This window comes from Oncorhynchus keta, chromosome 21 (assembly GCF_023373465.1).
Source record: "Oncorhynchus keta strain PuntledgeMale-10-30-2019 chromosome 21, Oket_V2, whole genome shotgun sequence".
Taxonomy (NCBI): Eukaryota; Metazoa; Chordata; class Actinopteri; order Salmoniformes; family Salmonidae; genus Oncorhynchus; species Oncorhynchus keta.
In genome coordinates, this window is record NC_068441.1 from 37,635,716 (window position 1) to 37,654,222 (window position 18,507).

At 45.9% G+C, this 18,507-nt stretch overlaps 1 protein-coding gene across 4 annotated transcripts in view; it reads right to left on the reverse strand.

Annotated features, from left to right (window-relative positions):
* Positions 1-1,047: 1,047 nt before the first annotated feature.
* Positions 1,048-18,507, reverse strand: part of erc2 (ELKS/RAB6-interacting/CAST family member 2) — a 119,490-nt gene continuing 102,030 nt past the window's right edge. For 2 of the 4 annotated variants that reach the window (XM_052473827.1, XM_052473825.1), the window contains 4 exons: positions 7,522-7,654; positions 7,283-7,443; positions 6,833-7,004; positions 5,476-6,420 (listed from right to left, as the gene is read on the reverse strand). In XM_052473827.1, the coding sequence (XP_052329787.1) occupies positions 5,719-6,420; positions 6,833-7,004; positions 7,283-7,443; positions 7,522-7,654 (1,168 nt within the window). In that variant the 3' untranslated portion in view covers positions 5,476-5,718. Of the gene's footprint in view, positions 3,415-3,830; positions 4,031-4,359; positions 4,431-5,475; positions 6,421-6,832; positions 7,005-7,282; positions 7,444-7,521; positions 7,655-18,507 lie in introns of those variants that run through there. The other 2 variants (XM_052473828.1, XM_052473826.1) reach the window with 2 other exon arrangements.

Genomic DNA, 18,507 nt, shown 5'->3' on the forward strand with positions numbered 1-18,507 from the left:
TAGTGGTAGTAGTGATGAGGGGAGTTTGTGGTAGTAGTGATGAGGGGGGTTAGTGGTGGTAGTGATGAGGGGTTAGTGGTGGTAGTGGTGGAGGGGGTTAGTGGTGGTAGTGATGGGGGTTAGTTGTGGTAGTGATGGACGGGGTTAGTGGTAGTAGTGATGGAGGGGGGTTAGTGGTGGTAGTGATGGAGGGGGGTTGGTGGTGGCAGTGGTGGAGGGGGGTTAGTGGTGGTAGTGATGGAGGGGGGTTAGTGGTGGCAGTGGTGGAGGGGGGTTAGTGGTGGTAGTGATGGAGGGGTTAGTGTTGGTAGTGATGGAGGGGGTGGTGGTGGTAGTGATGGAGGGGGTAGTGGTAGTAGTGATGAGGGGAGTTTGTGGTAGTAGTGATGAGGGGGTTAGTGGTGGTAGTGATGAGGGGGTTAGTGGTGGTAGTGGTGGAGGGGGTTAGTGGTGGTAGTGATGGGGGTGGTAGTTGTGGTAGTGATGGACGGGGTTAGTGGTAGTAGTGATGGAGGGGGTTAGTGGTGGTAGTGATGGACGGGGTTAGTGGTGGTAGTGATGGAGGGGGTTAGTGGTGGCAGTGGTGGAGGGGGTTAGTGGTGGTAGTGATGGAGGGGTTGGTGGTGGCAGTGATGGACGGGGGTTAGTGGTGGTAGTGATGGAGGGGGTTGGTGGTGGCAGTGGTGGAGGGGGTTAGTGGTGGCAGTGATGGACGGGGTTAGTGGTGGTAGTGATGGAGGGGGTTGGTGGTGGCAGTGGTGGAGGGGGTTAGTGGTGGCAGTGGTGGAGGGGGTTAGTGGTAGTAGTGATGGAGGGGGTTAGTGGTGGTAGTGATGGACGGGGTTAGTGGTGGTAGTGATGGAGGGGGTTAGTGGTGGCAGTGGTGGAGGGGGGTTAGTGGTGGTAGTGATGGAGGGGGGTTGGTGGTGGCAGTGATGGACGGGGGTTAGTGGTGGTAGTGATGGAGGGGGTTGGTGGTGGCAGTGGTGGAGGGGGTTAGTGGTGGCAGTGATGGACGGGGTTAGTGGTGGTAGTGATGGAGGGGGTTGGTGGTGGCAGTGGTGGAGGGGGGTTAGTGGTGGCAGTGGTGGAGGGGGAGGGTTTTGCCAATAGATGGGTTTTTGTTGTTCTCTACACACTCAACTGTCATGTTTATCACCACATCTTGATACACTGGGACAGTGACATTGACAACAAACAAACACACAACACTGAGACTGGATAACGCATCTGTAATGACAGAGTCACTCCAACCCTCCACTTTAACAATGGTAGTGATAGTCCTCACTGCCAAGTGCAAGTTTAAGAAGTAATCTCACTGATACTATAGTGATTGTGTGTGTGTGTCTCAAAAAATATTTCTCACGCTGTAGCAGGAATGTTAGAGCTCTTCTAAATGAGAATGAAATAGTCTTCTTGCCTTTGGACTGTGTCTCAAGGCTAGACTTTCCTTAGTGAGAGCCAGTCTGTTTTCATACAGGGAATGTTGAGTGCTCTTTTTTTTCTTGTAATGTACAAAACAGAGGAAAGTCAAACGTTACTCCACACACTAAATACGTGAAGAAAAAAAGAAATCCTTAGGCCAGTTTGAACAAAAAAAAAAACATGTATTTTTATCCTCATTCTTTTTTTCCTGGCACAATATTCTGACCACATAGACATGTAGACTTTAGATCTCTTTCTCTATATATAACTATTATATGTATATAATATGAACGAGGCCACCTTGTTGAGAACAACATAAACGAGTCACTAGGCCACCTTGTTGAGAACAACATAAACGAGGCACTAGGCTTGGGTTTGGGTTAGACTATGACTGCTGAAAGAGAAGAAGAGAGGATGAGAAAAGAGGTCATGAAGAAGAGGAGGGAGTAGGGAGACGATGAGCTGGAGAGAGGGCTATAAAGGTATGGCAGGAAGTCTCATACACCTGGGTGGATGGATGCCATTACACATATAAAATCTCTTCAGCTGATCCTACGTACAATACAGTCTTCTACAGTTCATAAGCAAGCCAGGTTATGGGATCAACATCCCTATTTAGTGACATGATTGCACAACATCCAATGGCTGTGTCTGTTGGCTGTGTCTCTGGTTGAACATCATGTTGTGAGCACCAGTGATCTAAAAGCACCATTAGAAGTATCCCTGAAACAGGGGAGGAGAAGGTGCATAGGTGCATATGATGCTGAGAAACAAACCGTCATGTAATCTGATTGGTGTATGTTCTGAAAATACAATTCTGATTGGTACTGGTTTAAGACATCTAATTTTTGATTGGTGCCCTTGACTCATGACTGAATAAAAGCTGCATTATTAGTTCTGACATCTGCATAGATTGGAGTTTTAACTGTGACATCAACTGAGGTAACAGGATAGATACACAGTTGTAAGCCCCAAGCCCAAAGGACCAGCAAAACCCCTGGTACAGGGCCCTACCCATAAGGCCATGCCAGACTGCACATTAAACGGCACAAGTAAACCTTCAGTACTACAGGCAAGGCCAGTGGCTGCCCATTGGTCAGATAAGAGCTATAGTTGGTGCCTATTGGTCTGATAAGAGCTTTAATGGGTGCCCATTGGTCAGATAAGAGCTGTAGTGGCTGCCCATTGGTCAGATAAGAGCTGTAGTGGCTGCCCATTGGTCGGATAAGCGCTGTAGTGGCTGCCTATTGGTCCGATGAGAGCTATAGCGGCTGCCTATTGGTCAGATAATAGCTCTAGTGGCTGCCTATTGGTTCCTCTTCCTTGTTCTGATGCACTTAACACAAAACACTCATAGCCATAGTCAAGTACTGCAGATGAAACACACTCAACAAAAGGTAATTACAAGATAAAAAATAAGTAGCACAACAATTTAAAAGTAAACTAAAGCTGTAACTGTATGGCACTTCATAAAATATGTGGGAAGAGACAGGCTATCTCTGGAAAAAAGAGAAAACTACAAAAAAAACGACATATGAGTCAAATAAGCACTGTGAAGACTGTCAGTAAGTAGGGAGGAGACTGACAGGCAGGGGAGCCATTCAGAGCCAGCCGGGGATGAACAGGGCGGGGCAAATCAGGTAAACAGGGCACCTCAGGTAAGCAAGGTGGAGATAGGAGAGTGAACCAATTAGGCGCAGGTTGGTGAGAATGGGGGGGCAACAGGTGAGCTGAGCAGCTAGACAACTGGGCCAGAGTGGCTGGTTGAGTTGAGTTTGGCTGTGTGAGCAGGACCACGGAGATGAGACCAGACAGCTCATCTGTCTGTCTGTCTGAGGGGGACCCAATCTGTCCAACCCAGTCTAACGTCACAGAAAGCACCTCTGTGTCTGTGTAGGGCTACTCATCCTCCACAGAGTCACTCTCAAAGATCTGGCCAGTTTCTCCAATGTCTGTAGAGTGCTCTTCACATGATGGCTCCTCAGTCATCTGTAAAAATACACATAATGGTGTAATTAACACGAGAGTCGTTCCTGTCCATTTACAGTGATTGTCGAATGAACACTAAACAATAATTCACATTGCTTTATTCTATATCTATCAATCAATATATATATAGACCTGTTATCTATATCTATAGTCCTTCTTACATCAGCTGATATCTCAAAGTGCTGTACAGACCTTCAATAAGGGGACAAGGATTGCAAGATTCAGGTATCTTTCCCAACATTCCCAGATTTTCCTGATATCCCAGTTGGAATATTCCTGGAATTAGGAGGGAATAATCAGGATATCCAGGAATCTTCCAACCGGGATTTCTGGAAACCTAGGGGATTCTTTCCAAAAGTTACCACTAAAGGGGACCCTCCAAATCAAGTGTTACTGAATCTAGAAATACGTTTTACCTGCTCAACCATCAGTCTCCTCGTCTGGCCTTCCCACCTGCTTCATCCCTCCTCTTCTTCATCATCTTCCTCATCCTCAGTAAAAATAAAGGCCCCATTTTGAAGTGTGGATTGTGAGGTGGTAAAAAATGTTTTGTCAGGTAGTCAATGTGTTTCAGCATCATGGCATGGCTGTGCTCCTCCAATAGTGACTGAATCATCTAGGATCCAGAGAGAGAGAGAGAGAGAGAGAGAGAGAGATGTGGGGAGGCAGGCAGGCAGGTTTGGGAGGGAGCAGGCAGGCAGGTTTGGGAGGGGGAGCGAGGAGGGAGCGAGGAGCGAGGAGCGAGGAGCGAGGAGGGAGGGAGGGAGCGAGGGAGCGAGGGAGCGAGGGAGCGAGGGAGGGAGGGAGGGAGGGAGGGAGGGAGGGAGGGAGTCAGTCAGCTAAACAAATAAATCCACAGCACACAGAGATTTGGAACAGAACTGAAGAGAAAACAGGAAGTGAAAGCGAAAAGGTATGAAAAAGCAGTGTTTCAAAACATCTCACCCCTCAGAACAACATCAGAGCTTTGGTTGTCATCGTTGGCACGATTATGCCCAAATGCCCTCCTCGTCATCCTATTGGTTAGAGTGTTATAGGCCGGCAGAAAAGGTTAGCAGGAAGTGAAGAAAGGGTTATCAAGAGTTAGCATAGGTCAAAGGTTATTATATGACAGCATGTCATGAGTAGGTAAATATGCAGGAGAGAAATGATTGAAAGCACTATATTAAGAGTCATGATAATGTTACACTGTATATAGGATTAATATAGAGAAGAGCAAAGGCATAAAGGCATTGTAAGTCTGGTTTTTGCTTTTCAATCCAATCTGCATTGCATCCCAGGCCCACTCTGTAATATTTACAGACAGTATTGGTTGAATGGGTTAACAGTGGTCAACTTGATCCAGGCATGAATGTTGAACAAAGCTGAGAATAAACATTGGGTCTATTTTGACCTCACACCAGGAAGGCCCTACAGTAGAGCGGTCATAGGGCCCTGGTCAACAGTAATGCACTATAGGGAATAGGGTACCACTTCAGACACAGCCTTAGAGTTCATCTAAACATAGATTTAAATGCACAATGCAACAGTCTAGCCATTAGACCACCACACCACAACAAGGATAGGAAACAGAGGGACAGCCTGCTTTTTGTCTAATAGTGTTCGCAAAAACATCTGTAATGCCTCCTGGGTGGCGCAGTGGTCTAGGGCACTGCATCGCAGTGCTAGCTGTGCCACCAGAGACTCTTGTTTCGCACCCAGGCTCTGTTGCAGCCGGCCGCGACCGGGAGGTCCGTGGGGCGATGCACAATTGGCCTCTCGTGTTGTCCGGGTTAGGGAGGGTTTGGTCGGTAGGGATATCCTTGTCTCATCCCACACTAGCGACTCCTGTGGCGGGCCGGGTGCAGTGCACGCTAACCAGGTCGCCAGGTGCACAGTGTTTCCTCCAACACATTGGTGCGGCTGGCTTTCGGGTAGGATGCGCGCTGTGTTAAGAAGCAGTGCAGCTTGGTTGCGTGTTTCGGAGGACGCATGGCTTTCGACCTTCGTCTCTCCCGAGCCCATACGGGAGTTGTAGCAATGAGACAAGATAGTAACTACTAACAATTGGATACCATGAAATTGAGGAGAAAAGGGGGTAATGTTTTTAATGTTTTTTTTTTAACATCTGTAATTGCAAAAACATAATAGCAATGCAATTTATTCTGAGTAAATAAGAGAATGTGGTTTGGAAAAAGTCAATTATGTGCTTTAGTAGCTACAAAGAGTTAAAGCCTTACAATCAATGTTCTGGGCCCATAATCATAAAACATATCAGTTTTGCCTTTTAGATCATATGATTATATGGACAGGGGGGACCTGATCCTAGATCAGCACTGCTGGTCTGAGATGCTTTATAAATCCATCCCCTGATTGTAAACACAAGAAAGGGAGACATGTGACCTGGTCGTGGGAGGGGCGGTGGCCGGCATGGGGGGGTCCTCTGGCAGGCCCTGGTCCTCCACGGTGGTGTGGGGGCGGGTGGCGGGGGTGGCCGCCTTGCTGTTGCGGGGCATGGGGTATGGGGTGATGGGGATGCTGCTGAGGGTGTTGGGGGTGTGGGTGATGGGGGTGGGGGGCTTGCTGCAGGGGGCCGTGAAGGTGTGGCTGTGGGTGCTGTTGGGGGTGGGGGTGCTGCTGCTGTGGCGGAGGCCCGTGAGGATGCTGTCCTGGGTGGGGGTGTTGTTGTTGTTGTGGGTGTGGCTGCTGGACTTGCAGAGGGTGCTGGGGCCGTGGTTGGTGTTGGGGCTGTTGGGGGTGCCCCTGTGGGTGCTGTTGGGGATGAGGGGCGTACTGCTGTTGAGGCTGCTGGGGGTGAGGGTGTTGTTGGGGTGGGGGCTGGGGGTGCGGGGCATGGGGGTACGGGGCTTGCTGCTGCTGGGGATGTGGCGGGTGCTGGTATTGGGGCTGGGGGGACTGAGGCTGGAGACCCAGGTGGGGTTGCTGGGGTAGGGAATGTAAGGGAGGATGGGGGTGGTAGTGGTCATCTTCATAGCTGTCTGCCATCAGCTTCATCCTGCTCTGTGTCTGTGGAACAAAACACAAACATGTAAGTTCTACAATTTAACACGAGAGACCCAAACACTGAGTTAGTCATTATGAATGGAAGGAGTTGATTGAGTTAGCAAAGAGAGAATAGCAACTGAGTAGCAGAAATAAGCTTATAACGGAACAACTGCTGCTATTGTGAGCAGGTCCTTCCTGCAAAATATACTTTTTGGATCTCAATGAGACAAACCTGTGTAAATAAAGGCAGGGTTGGAGTCAATTCCATTCAAATTCAGTCAATTCAGGAAGTAAACTGAAATTCCAATTCCAATTAGATATTTCTAAATACTTTTCAATGAGAAAGAAATGGAATTGCCATTTCAGTTTACCAACAAAATTGACTTAATTGAAATGGAATGGACCCTGAGTAAAGGTTGAATAAAATGTCTACCTGAGTTGTGTCACCAGTCCTGACCTGCTGTTTTAGCTGGTGCATCAATCTGTCCTTCTCTCTCTTCAGAGCCAGAACCTCTTCCTGGGTCTTCTTCTTCCCAGAGGCAGACAGCTCTAGCAGAGCGATGTTAGCATCCTTCTCACTGATGGCTGCCAGCAGGGCCTGTTGTCTATAGACAAACAAGCGAAAAAGATACCAGTCGGCACAGCTGAGACAAAACATGCATCTTTCCCACATATGAAGATAACATAATTTACCATTTCTCACTATTTACGTGAAACAAAAAAGTATTGACATGGCGTTTGAGCATTCACACGACCAAGCCAGTTTTTCTTTATATCCTTGACCTATTTGAATAATTTCACTGCAGTTCTTTTGATTTCCATTGTTAAACAGAATATGAACATGTTTCATTGCTCTGCTGATGTACGACATCCCATGACTTACTTCATCTCCAGGATCTCCTCCAGCTGTTTCCTGCGCTCCTGTCTCATGTTGGTCAGGTGACCGTCCCTCTCCTGCAGGGACTGCTGGGTAGACGAGAGGCGCTGCTTGGTGGCATCCAGCTCCTGTCTAGTTCTCTCTAGGGTGTTCATCATCTCCTCCAACTGACACACACACAGGAATTACAGACATACTGTATTTTCTATGTCTCACACGTACACTCACACACTTTATAAACAGACCTTCAGATGCTGACCAAGGTCCATGGTGTTGTCTTTTCGAGGGTCCCCCATTGTCTGACCAGGCTTCTTTTCCCCCTGGGGGCCCAGTTTGAGGTTGGGACCCCCCTTCTTAGTAACCTGCTCCTTGGTCTGCCTGTATGGAGAACCACAGATTATGTCAGAGTTCAACCCTCTATCATACTAGTCACCGTCTTACCACACCACTAGCGGAACAACTGGTATCAATGGTTCATACGTCCCCTTGAGGCATTACTAAGGCATTACTAATACTTTGTCTACTGTACTTTATAAGTAAATATACACACACAGAACTCACATACCACACATACAGGGTTGGGTAGGTTACTTTCTAAATGTAATCTGTTACAGTTACTAGTTACCTGTCCAAAATTGTAATCAGTAATGTAACTTTCAGTCCTCTAATGCCTACAATAGACATTAGAAGAAGACAAAAATATATTTGACCAATTGAATGAAATCTATTGCAGGATAAATCAATATTATAATTTACATAGCTGGCTATTAATGGACGTTGGATTTTACTTTATGGGTTGGTTACGTAGGCTTCTTCTAACCGATTGCTTTTTACAACAGATACGATTAGGCTACACTGTAAAAAGTGTCAGATTTACAGTCATTCCAATTGATTTAATATCCTTTGATCTTCAAGAATATGACTTAGAAATCTGTAAATACAGTATATACTATGAAACATTTTAGGAGATGGGGTCTCAGCTTACTGTTCAGAGTAAGAATAGTAGAATACACAAGGTGCAATTTAGAAATGTGTTTGTGCATCAGCAGTTTTTCACTTGTTATGTCAATCAATGACTGTCACTCAACTAGCCATATCAGCTAACAATTATTAGATTTGTAAGTTAGTCAAGCCAATTATCTAAACTTGTATTAATCATAGCTGACTACCGACTGGGCACACAGGGTACGTACCCAGGGGCCAACCATTGATTTTGTTAGTCACTCTCACTCAGATATCATTTACATGGCATAAGTTGAGGCAAAATGTGTAGAATTGCATGTAATTATCCCTGAATCAGTTACCCAACCAAGGCAGGGCCCCCTAACTTCTCTCCTCCCCACATCTGATGATTAGCCATTTTGAAAAGAAGGTCGACGACATCCGATCCTCGTTTGCTAAGTCAAACGACACCGCTGGTTCTGCTCACACTGCCCTACCCTGTGCTCTGACCTCTTTCTCCCCTCTCTCTCCAGATGAAATCTCGCGTCTTGTGACGGCCGGCCGCCCAACAACCTGCCCGCTTGACCCTATCCCCTCCTCTCTTCTCCAGACCATTTCCGGAGACCTTCTCCCTTACCTCACCTCGCTCATCAACTCATCCCTGACCGCTGGCTACGTCCCTTCCGTCTTCAAGAGAGCGAGAGTTGCACCCCTTCTGAAAAAACCTACACTCGATCCCTCCGATGTCAACAACGACAGACCAGTATCCCTTCTTTCTTTTCTCTCCAAAACTCTTGAACGTGCCGTCCTTGGCCAGCTCTCCCGCTATCTCTCTCAGAATGACCTTCTTGATCCAAATCAGTCAGGTTTCAAGACTAGTCATTCAACTGAGACTGCTCTTCTCTGTATCACGGAGGCGCTCCGCACTGCTAAAGCTAACTCTCTCTCCTCTGCTCTCATCCTTCTAGACCTATCGGCTGCCTTCGATACTGTGAACCATCAGATCCTCCTCTCCACCCTCTCCGAGTTGGGCATCTCCGGCGCGGCCCACGCTTGGATTGCGTCCTACCTGAGAGGTCGCTCCTACCAGGTGGCGTGGCGAGAATCTGTCTCCTCACCACGCGCTCTCACCACTGGTGTCCCCCAGGGCTCTGTTCTAGGCCCTCTCCTATATTCTCGCTATACACCAAGTCACTTGGCTCTGTCATATCCTCACATGGTCTCTCCTATCATTGCTATGCAGACGACACACAATTCATCTTCTCCTTTCCCCCTTCTGATGACCAGGTGGCGAATCGCATCTCTGCATGTCTGGCAGACATATCAGTGTGGATGACGGATCACCACCTCAAGCTGAACCTCGGCAAGACGGAGCTGCTCTTCCTCCCAGGGAAGGATTGCCCGTTCCATGATCTCGCCATCACGGTTGACAACTCCATTGTGTCCTCCTCCCAGAGCGCTAAGAACCTTGGCGTGATCCTGGACAACACCCTGTCGTTCTCAACTAACATCAAGGCGGTGGCCCGTTCCTGTAGGTTCATGCTCTACAACATCCGCAGAGTACGACCCTGCCTCACACAGGAAGCGGCGCAGGTCCTAATCCAGGCACTTGTCATCTCCCGTCTGGATTACTGCAACTCGCTGTTGGCTGGGCTCCCTGCCTGTGCCATTAAACCCCTACAACTCATCCAGAACGCCGCAGCCCGTCTGGTGTTCAACCTTCCCAAGTTCTCTCACGTCACCCCGCTCCTCCGCTCTCTCCACTGGCTTCCAGTTGAAGCTCGCATCCGCTACAAGACCATGGTGCTTGCCTACGGAGCTGTGAGGGGAACGGCACCTCAGTACCTCCAGGCTCTGATCAGGCCCTACACCCAAACAAGGGCACTGCGTTCATCCACCTCTGGCCTGCTCGCCTCCCTACCACTGAGGAAGTACAGTTCCCGCTCAGCCCAGTCAAAACTGTTCGCTGCTCTGGCCCCCAATGGTGGAACAAACTCCCTCACGACGCCAGGACAGCGGAGTCAATCACCACCTTCCGGAGACACCTGAAACCCCACCTCTTTAAGGAATACCTAGGATAGGATAAAGTAATCCTTCTCACCCCCCTTAAAAGATTTAGATGCACTATTGTAAAGTGGCTGTTCCACTGGATGTCATAAGGTGAATGCACCAATTTGTAAGTCGCTCTGGATAAGAGCGTCTGCTAAATGACTTAAATGTAATGTAAATGTAATTAGCAGAGCGGCAGCAGGCTATCTACACTCATAGAGAGCTGGCTCCTGTGGTTGGCGGTTGCAGTAAAAAAAATATATATATATATATATATATATATATATATATATATACACATTTACATTTTTCTGCCTCTAGGGCCCCCTACGGGCTTGGGCCCGGGGCTTCAGCTCCTGTAAGCCACTGCATTAAGCAGGCCCTGGATCTGCAGCTATGCAGCTGTTGCAAGAGCACATTTTTCACTGGCTGTCCACTGGTTGCAAAAATAATAATTGGTAGTCAGCTTAAACTTCTTTAGTTCAACCACTATTGGGTTAAAATACACATGTACATTTGTGAACAGCCACCCACTACAAATGCAATCCGTAAGGTGCATAAAGCTAAATGAGAGAGCAGCAGTGTGATTCACTTGAATTCGCTATGTAGATGTCAATAATAAGTGATATCCATATCTCCATAGACTACATGTCACGCCCTGACCTGAGTATTCTTTGTTTTCTTTATATATTTTGGTTAGGTCAGGGTGTGACGAGGGTGGTATGTGTGTTTTTGTCTTTTCTAGGGTTTTTTCAGTCTAGGGCTTTTGTAGATTTAAGGGGTTGTTTACATTCTAGGTGTTTATGTAGGTCTATGGTTGCCTAGATTGGTTCTCAATTAGAGGCAGGTGTTTATCGTTGTCTCTGATTGGAAACCATATTTAGGTAGCCATCTGCTTTGGGTATTTCGTGGGTTATTGTCTATGTCTAGTTGCCTGTGTTTGCACTTTTGTATCATAGATTCACGTTCGGTTTGTTATTTCGTATAGTTTGTTTAGTGTCTATCTTTATTAAAAGTTGTATGTATTCTAACCACGCTGCGCTTTGGTCTACTCCATACGACGATCGTGACACTACACCACTGCTGTCATCCTTACCTCCAAGCCTTTATTCAAATTAGATTATCCTTGAATGCCTTTGACAGCAGTCGCACCATTGGAAAACATTGCTTAGACTGTAGCCTTTAACCGCCTATTCCTACTCTTTTACCGCGATCAAGTAAATAAGTTTAGTGTGTCATCATAGTGGTCAGACTCGCTCAGGTGGAACAAACTTAAACGTGAGCCTTTTTTCAATGCTGATTTGAATGTTGTGAGTAAACAGAAAGGTGTCATTTTTTTCTCGCAAACTTCCTTTATCAATTAAAAAGCATTCCTAGAAAAAATCATCTAGTTTTTCAAAAGTATCTGAAGTCTGATGATAATATTTTTTCTGATAATGTAACATATTAAAGTATATATTTGTTTGTAATCCATTACTCCCCAACCCTGCACACATATACATTTGAAGTCGGAGGTTTACATACACTTAGGTTGGAGTAATTAAAACTTGTTTTTCAACCACTCCACAAACTGCTTATTAACAAACTATAGTTTTGGCAAGTCGGTTAGGACATCTACTTTATACATGACAAGTAATTTTTCCAACAATTGTTTACAGGCAGATTATTTTACTTATAATTCACTGTATCACAATTCCAGTGGGTCAGAAGTTTACATACACTAAGTTGACTGTGCCATTAAACAGCTTGGAAAATTCCAGAAAATGATGTCATGGCTTTAGAAGCTTCTGATGGGCTAATTGGCATAATTTGAGTCAATTGGAGGTGTACCTGTGGATGTATTTCAAGGCCTACCTTCAAACTCAGTGCCTCTTTGCTTGACATCATGGGAAAATCAAAGATATCAGCCAAGACCTCAGAAAAATATTGTAGACCTCCACAAGTCTGGTTCTTCCTTGGGAGCAATTTCCAAATGCCTGAAGGTACATCTTTCTTCTGTACAAACAATAGTACGCATGTATAAACACCATGGGACCACACAGCCGTAATACTGCTCAGGAAGGAGAAGTGTTCTGTCTCCTAGAAATGAACGTACTTTGGTACGAAAAGTGCAAATCAATCCCAGAACAACAGCAAAGGACCTTGTGAAGATGCTGGAGGAACCAGGTACAAAAGTATCTATATCCACAGTAAAACGAGTCCTATATCGACATAACCTGAAAGGCCTCTGAGCAAGGAAGAAGCCACTGCTCCAAAACCGCCATAAAAAAGCCAGACTACGGTTTGCAACTGCACATGGGGACAAAGATCATACTTTTTGGAGAAATGTTTCCTGGTCTGATGAAACAAAAATAGAACTGTTTGGCCATAATGACCATTGTGATGGAGGAAAAAGGGGGAGGCAACATCTCAAGACATCAGGATGTTAAAGCTTGGTCGCAAATGGGTCTTCCAAATGGACAATGACCCCGAGCATACTTCCAAATGGGTCTTCCAAATGGACAATGACCCCGAGCATACTTCCAAAGTTATGGAAAAATGGCTTAAGGACAACAAAGTCAAGGTATTGGAGTGGCCATCACAAAGCCCTGATCTCAATCCCATAGCAAATGTGTGGAAAGAAATGAAAAGGTGTGTGCGAGAAAGGAGGCCTACAAACCTGACTCAGTTACACCAGCTCTGTCAGGAGGAATTGGCCAAAATTCACCCAACTTATTGTGGGAAGCTTGTGGAAGGCTACTCAAAACCTTTGACCCACGTTAAACAATTTAAAGGCAATGCTACCAAATACTAATTGAGTGTATGTACACTTCTGACCCACTGGGAATGTGATGAAAGAAATAAAAGCTGAAATAAATCATTCTCTCAACAATTATTTTGACATTTCACATTCTAAAAATAAAGTGGTGATCCCAACTGACCTAAAACAGGGAATTTGTACTTGAATTAAATGTTAGAAATTGTGAAAAACTGAGTTAAAATGTATTTGGCTAAGGTGTATGTAAACTTCCGATTTCAACTGTATGTGAGTAATACAATGATGCCTGTTAGACTCATTAAAAACACATGCAGATGGACACAACAAAACACAAGAAAAATTAACACAAATATATATATATATATACACACACTGAACAAATTATATACAAGATGTAAAGTGTTTTTCCCATGTTTCATGAGCTGAAATAAAAGATTTTCCACATGCACAAAAAAACATATTTCTCTCAAGTTTTGTCCACAATAAATTTACATCCCTGTTGGTGAGCATTTCTCCTTCACCAAGATAATCCATCCTCCAGACAAGTGTGGCATATTGATTGAACAGCATTATCTTTACACAGGTGCACCTTGTGCTGGGGACAATAAAAGCCAACTCTAAAAAGTGCATTTTGTCATATAACAATGCCACAGATGACTCAAGTTTTGAGGGAGCTTGCAATTGGCATGCTGACTGCAGGAATGGCCACCAGAGCTGTTGCCAGAGAATGAAATGTTTCTTTGTCTACCACAAACCGCCTCCAATGTAATTTCAGAGAATTTTGCAGTATATCCAACCGGCCTCACAACCACAGACCACGTGCAACCACGCCAGCACCGGACCTCTACATCCGACTTCTTCACCTGCGGGATCGTCTGAGACCAGCTACCCGGACAGCTGATGAAACTGTGGGTTTGCACAACCGAAGAATTTCTGCACCAACTGTCAGAAACCGTCTCAGGGAAGCTCATCTGTAATGCTCGTCGTCCTCACAAGGGTCTTGACCTGACTGCAGTTCTGCGTCGTAACCGACTTCAGTGGGCAAAATGCTCACCATCGATGGCCACTGGCATGCTGGAGAAGTGTGCTCTTCACGGATGAATCCCAGCTTCGACTTTACCGGGCAGATGGCAGACAGCATCACGTGGATGAGCGGTTTGCTGATGTCAACATTGTGAACAGAGTGCCCTATGGTGGTAGTAGGGTTATATTATGGGCAGGCATAAGCTACAGACAATGAACACAATTGCATTTCATCAATGGCAATTGAATGCACAGAGATACTGTGACAAGATCCTGAGGCCCATTGTTGTGCCATTCATCTGTACACAATTCTGGAAGCTGAAAATGTCTCAGTTCTTCCATGGCCTGCATACTCACCAGATACATCAGCCACTGAGCATGTTTGCAATGCTCTGGATCGACGTGTACGACAGCGTGTTTCAGTTCACGCCAATATTCAGCAACTTCGTACAGCCATTGAAGAGGAGTGGGACAACATTCCACAGGCCACAATGAACAACCCAATCAACTCTATGCGAAGGAGATGCGTCATGCTGTATGAAGCAAATGGTTGTGACACCAGATACTGACTGGTTTTCTGATCCACGCACCTACCTTTTTTAAAGGTATCTGTGACCAACAGATGCACATGTGTATTCCCAGTCATGTGAAATCCATAGATTAGGGCCTAATGAATTTATTTAAATTGACTGATTTCCTTATATGAACTGTAACTCAGTAACATTTGGAAATTCTTGCATGTTCAATTTATATATTTTTGTTTAGTGTATATACAGTGCATTTGGAAATTATTCAGCACCCTTGACTTTTTCCACATTTTAGTACATTACAGCCTTTTTTTCCCCTCATCAATCAAAACACAACACCCCAAAATGACAAAGCGAAAACAGGTTTTAAGAAAACATAAATACTTTATTTACATAAGTATTCAGACCCTTTGCTATGAGACTCGAAATTGAGCTCAGGTGCTTCCTGTTTCCATTGATCATCCTTGAGATGTTTCTACAACCTGATTGGAGTCCACTTGTGCTAAATTCAATTGATTGGACATGATTTGGAATGTTACACACCTGTCTATATAAGGTCCCACAGTTGACAGTGCATGTCAGAGCAAAAACCAAGCCATGAGGTCAAAGGAATTGTCCGTAGAGCTCTGAGACAGGATTGTATCAAGGCACAGATCTGGGGAAGGGTACCAAACAATTTCTGCAGCATTGAAGGACCCCAAGAACACAGTGGCCTAGATCCTTCTTAAATGGAAGACATTTGGAACCACCAAGACTCTACCTAGAGCTGGTCGCCCGGCCAAACTGAGCAATCCGGGGAGATGGGCCTTGGTCAGGGAGGTAACCAAGAACCTGATGGTCACTCTGACAGAGCTCTAATTTCTCTGTGGAAATGGGAGTACGTTCCAGAAGGATAACCATCTCTGCAGCCCGCGTGCAGTTTTCCAAGAGGCACCTAAAGGACTCTCAAACCATGAGAAACAAGATTATCTTTGGCCTGAATGTCAAGCATCACGTCTGGAGGAAACCTGGCACCATCCCTACGGTGAAGCATGGTGGTGGCAGCATGTTGTGGGGAAGTTTTTCAGAGGCAGGGACTGGGAGACTAGTCAGGATCAAGGGAAAGATAAATAGAGCAAAATACAGAGAGATCCTTGATAAAAACCTGCTTGAGAGCGCTCAGGACCTCAGACTGGGGCGATGGTTCACCTTCCAACAGGACAACGACCCTGAGTAAATACCCAAGACAATGCAGGAATGGTTTAGGGACAAGTCTCTGAATGTCGTTGAGTGGTCCAGCCAGAGCCTGGACTTGAACCCAATCTAACATCTCTGGAGAGACCTGAAAATAGCTGTGCAGTGACGCTCCCCATCCAACCTGAGAGAGCTTGAGAGGATCTGCAAAACAGTTTGTGAGAAACTCCCCAAATACAGGTGTGCCAAGCTTGTAGCATCATACCCAAGAAGAATTGAGTCGTTAATCACTGCCAGAGGTGCCAAGCTTGTAGCATCATACCCAAGAAGAATTGAGTCGTTAATCACTGCCAGAGGTGCTTCAACAAAGTACTAGAGTAAGGATCTGAATACTTATGGAAATGTGTAAATGATAACTTGCAAACATTTAAAAAAAAATGTTTTGCTTTGTCATTATGGGGTATTGTGTGTAGATTAATGAGGGGGAAAAATATTTTATCCATTTAAGAACAAGGCCGTAACGTAAACATTTTTGGAAAAAGTCAAGGGGTCTGAATACTTTCCGATTGTACTAATATACACTCAGTTTAGACATACAGGTACTGTAATTGACACGGAAATTTGAATGCAAAAACAATGAACAACATTCAGGAGATATGAGATAAAGACAAGTCCATGTTAATACAGTATGTTCAGAGATCTCTGAAATGACTCACAGGTTTAGGCACCAGAGTTAGAATAGTAGGGGGGAAGTCGCACCTCTCAGGTGTACGGATGGGGCCAGTGGTGGGGGGGGGGGTTCTAATGGAGGTTCGCTACTTACCTGGGAGCTAGGCTGCAGGTGGAGAAGAGGAGGAACAGGAGGAGGAGGAGGTGTAAGGAGGGATGGCAGGACAAGAGGAAACAGCAGACAGAAACAGGAGACAGGAGAAGAGTAAAGAAATGTAACATTAGTATCATAACAGAAAAGAAGGACAACAGAGGACCCATAACCAGAATAAAGTGTACACAATCAGAGACAGACAGGGAGAGATCCTCATCATCATAAGAGGCACCAATGAGAAACAGTCACTGGAAAACACAGACATAGCTAACGCGGGATGCACAGGATACACCTTCTCCTCTGACAGGCAGGTTAGAGCCCTGTATTAGCTGCTGGCTGCACAGCCTGTGAGTGCGGGGCGGGCATGCAGTCAGTCAGAAAAGGGGACAGAAGACACTAGCTGTGATAGAGAGAGGGGGGGTGAGTGAGTGAGGTTAGGCTAGGAGGAGGGGAGGGACAAGAGAGCTAGTATAGCTAAACAGCAAGGAGAAGAGGAGACCAAGTGGGCAAGGCAGCAAGGGAACCAGTCAAGGGAGCCATGGCAGACAGCCAGAAAGAGGGGGACCAACCAAACAACTGGGGGGGTACAGTACATACAGACCCTACCTACTAAACAGCTCACTCACTGAGCAGAACATTGTTGACCTGGAGAACAGCAGCTCTAGTCATGCAGACAAGACTACTAGGCTGAGAGCTAGCCTTTACATTGGGCACAGCAAGCTAGACAGGGAAGTGGAGAGGGCAGGGAGATCAGGGCGGAGGTCAGTGTAGAGAAGGTAGGAATCACTGTTAGTAGTAGGGTGGAGGTATCGAAGCAGTGAAGGGTGAGGATGGTTCTGGAGGAGGGTTAGGGATGAAGGTATCAGAACAGACAAGGGTGATGATGGTTCTGGGGGAGGGGTGGAGGTATCAAAACAGAAAAGGGTGAGGATGGTCCTGGGGGAGGGTTAGAGGTGGAGGTATCGGAACATCGAATGGGTTGGTTCTGAGGGAGAGTTTGGGGTGGAGGTGGGCAGATGGGGGTCAGGAAGGAGCAGAGGAAGCAGCGTGCCCACAGAAGTAGAAGGACTAAAGACAGGACCTTCCTACTCTCTTAAAAAAAGGTACTATCTAGAACCTGAAATGGTTCTTTGGCTATTCCAATAGAGTCGTGGCCAAAAGTTGAGAATGACACAAAAATTAATTTTCACCAAGTCTGCTGCCTCACTTTCTATAATGGCAATTTGCATATACTCCAAAATGTTATTAAGAGGGATCAGATTAATTGCAATTAATTGCAAAGTCCCTCTTTGCCATGTAAATTAACTGAATCCCCAAAAAACATTTCCACTGCATTTCAGCCCTGCCACAAAAGGACCAGCTGACATGTCAGTTATTCTCTCGTTAACACAGGTGTGAGTGTTGACGAGGACAAGGCTGGAGATCACTCTGTCATGCTGATTGAGTTTGAAAAACAGACTGGAAGCTTCAAAAGGAGGGTGGTGCTTGGAATCATTGTTCTTCCTCTGTCAACCATGGTTACCTGCAAGGAAACACGTGCCGTCATCATTGCTTTGCACAAAAAGGGCTTCACAGGCAAGGATATTGCTGCCAGTAAGATTGTACCTAAATCAACCAGTTATCGGATCATCAAGAACTTCAAGGAGAGCGGTTCAATTGTTGTAAAGAAGGCTTCAGGGTGCACAAGAAAGTCCAGCAAGTGCCAGGACCGTCTCCTAAAGTTGATTTAGCTGTGGGATCGGGGCACCACCAGTACAAAGCTTGCTCAGGAATGGCAGCAGGCAGGTGTGAGTGCATGATATTCTGCAAAAAGTACAAGGATTGGACTGCTGAGGACTGGGGTAAAGTCATTTTCTCTGATGAATCCCCGTTCCGATTGTTTGGGGCATCTGGAAAAAATCTTGTCCGGAAAAGACAAGGTGAGCGCTACCATCAG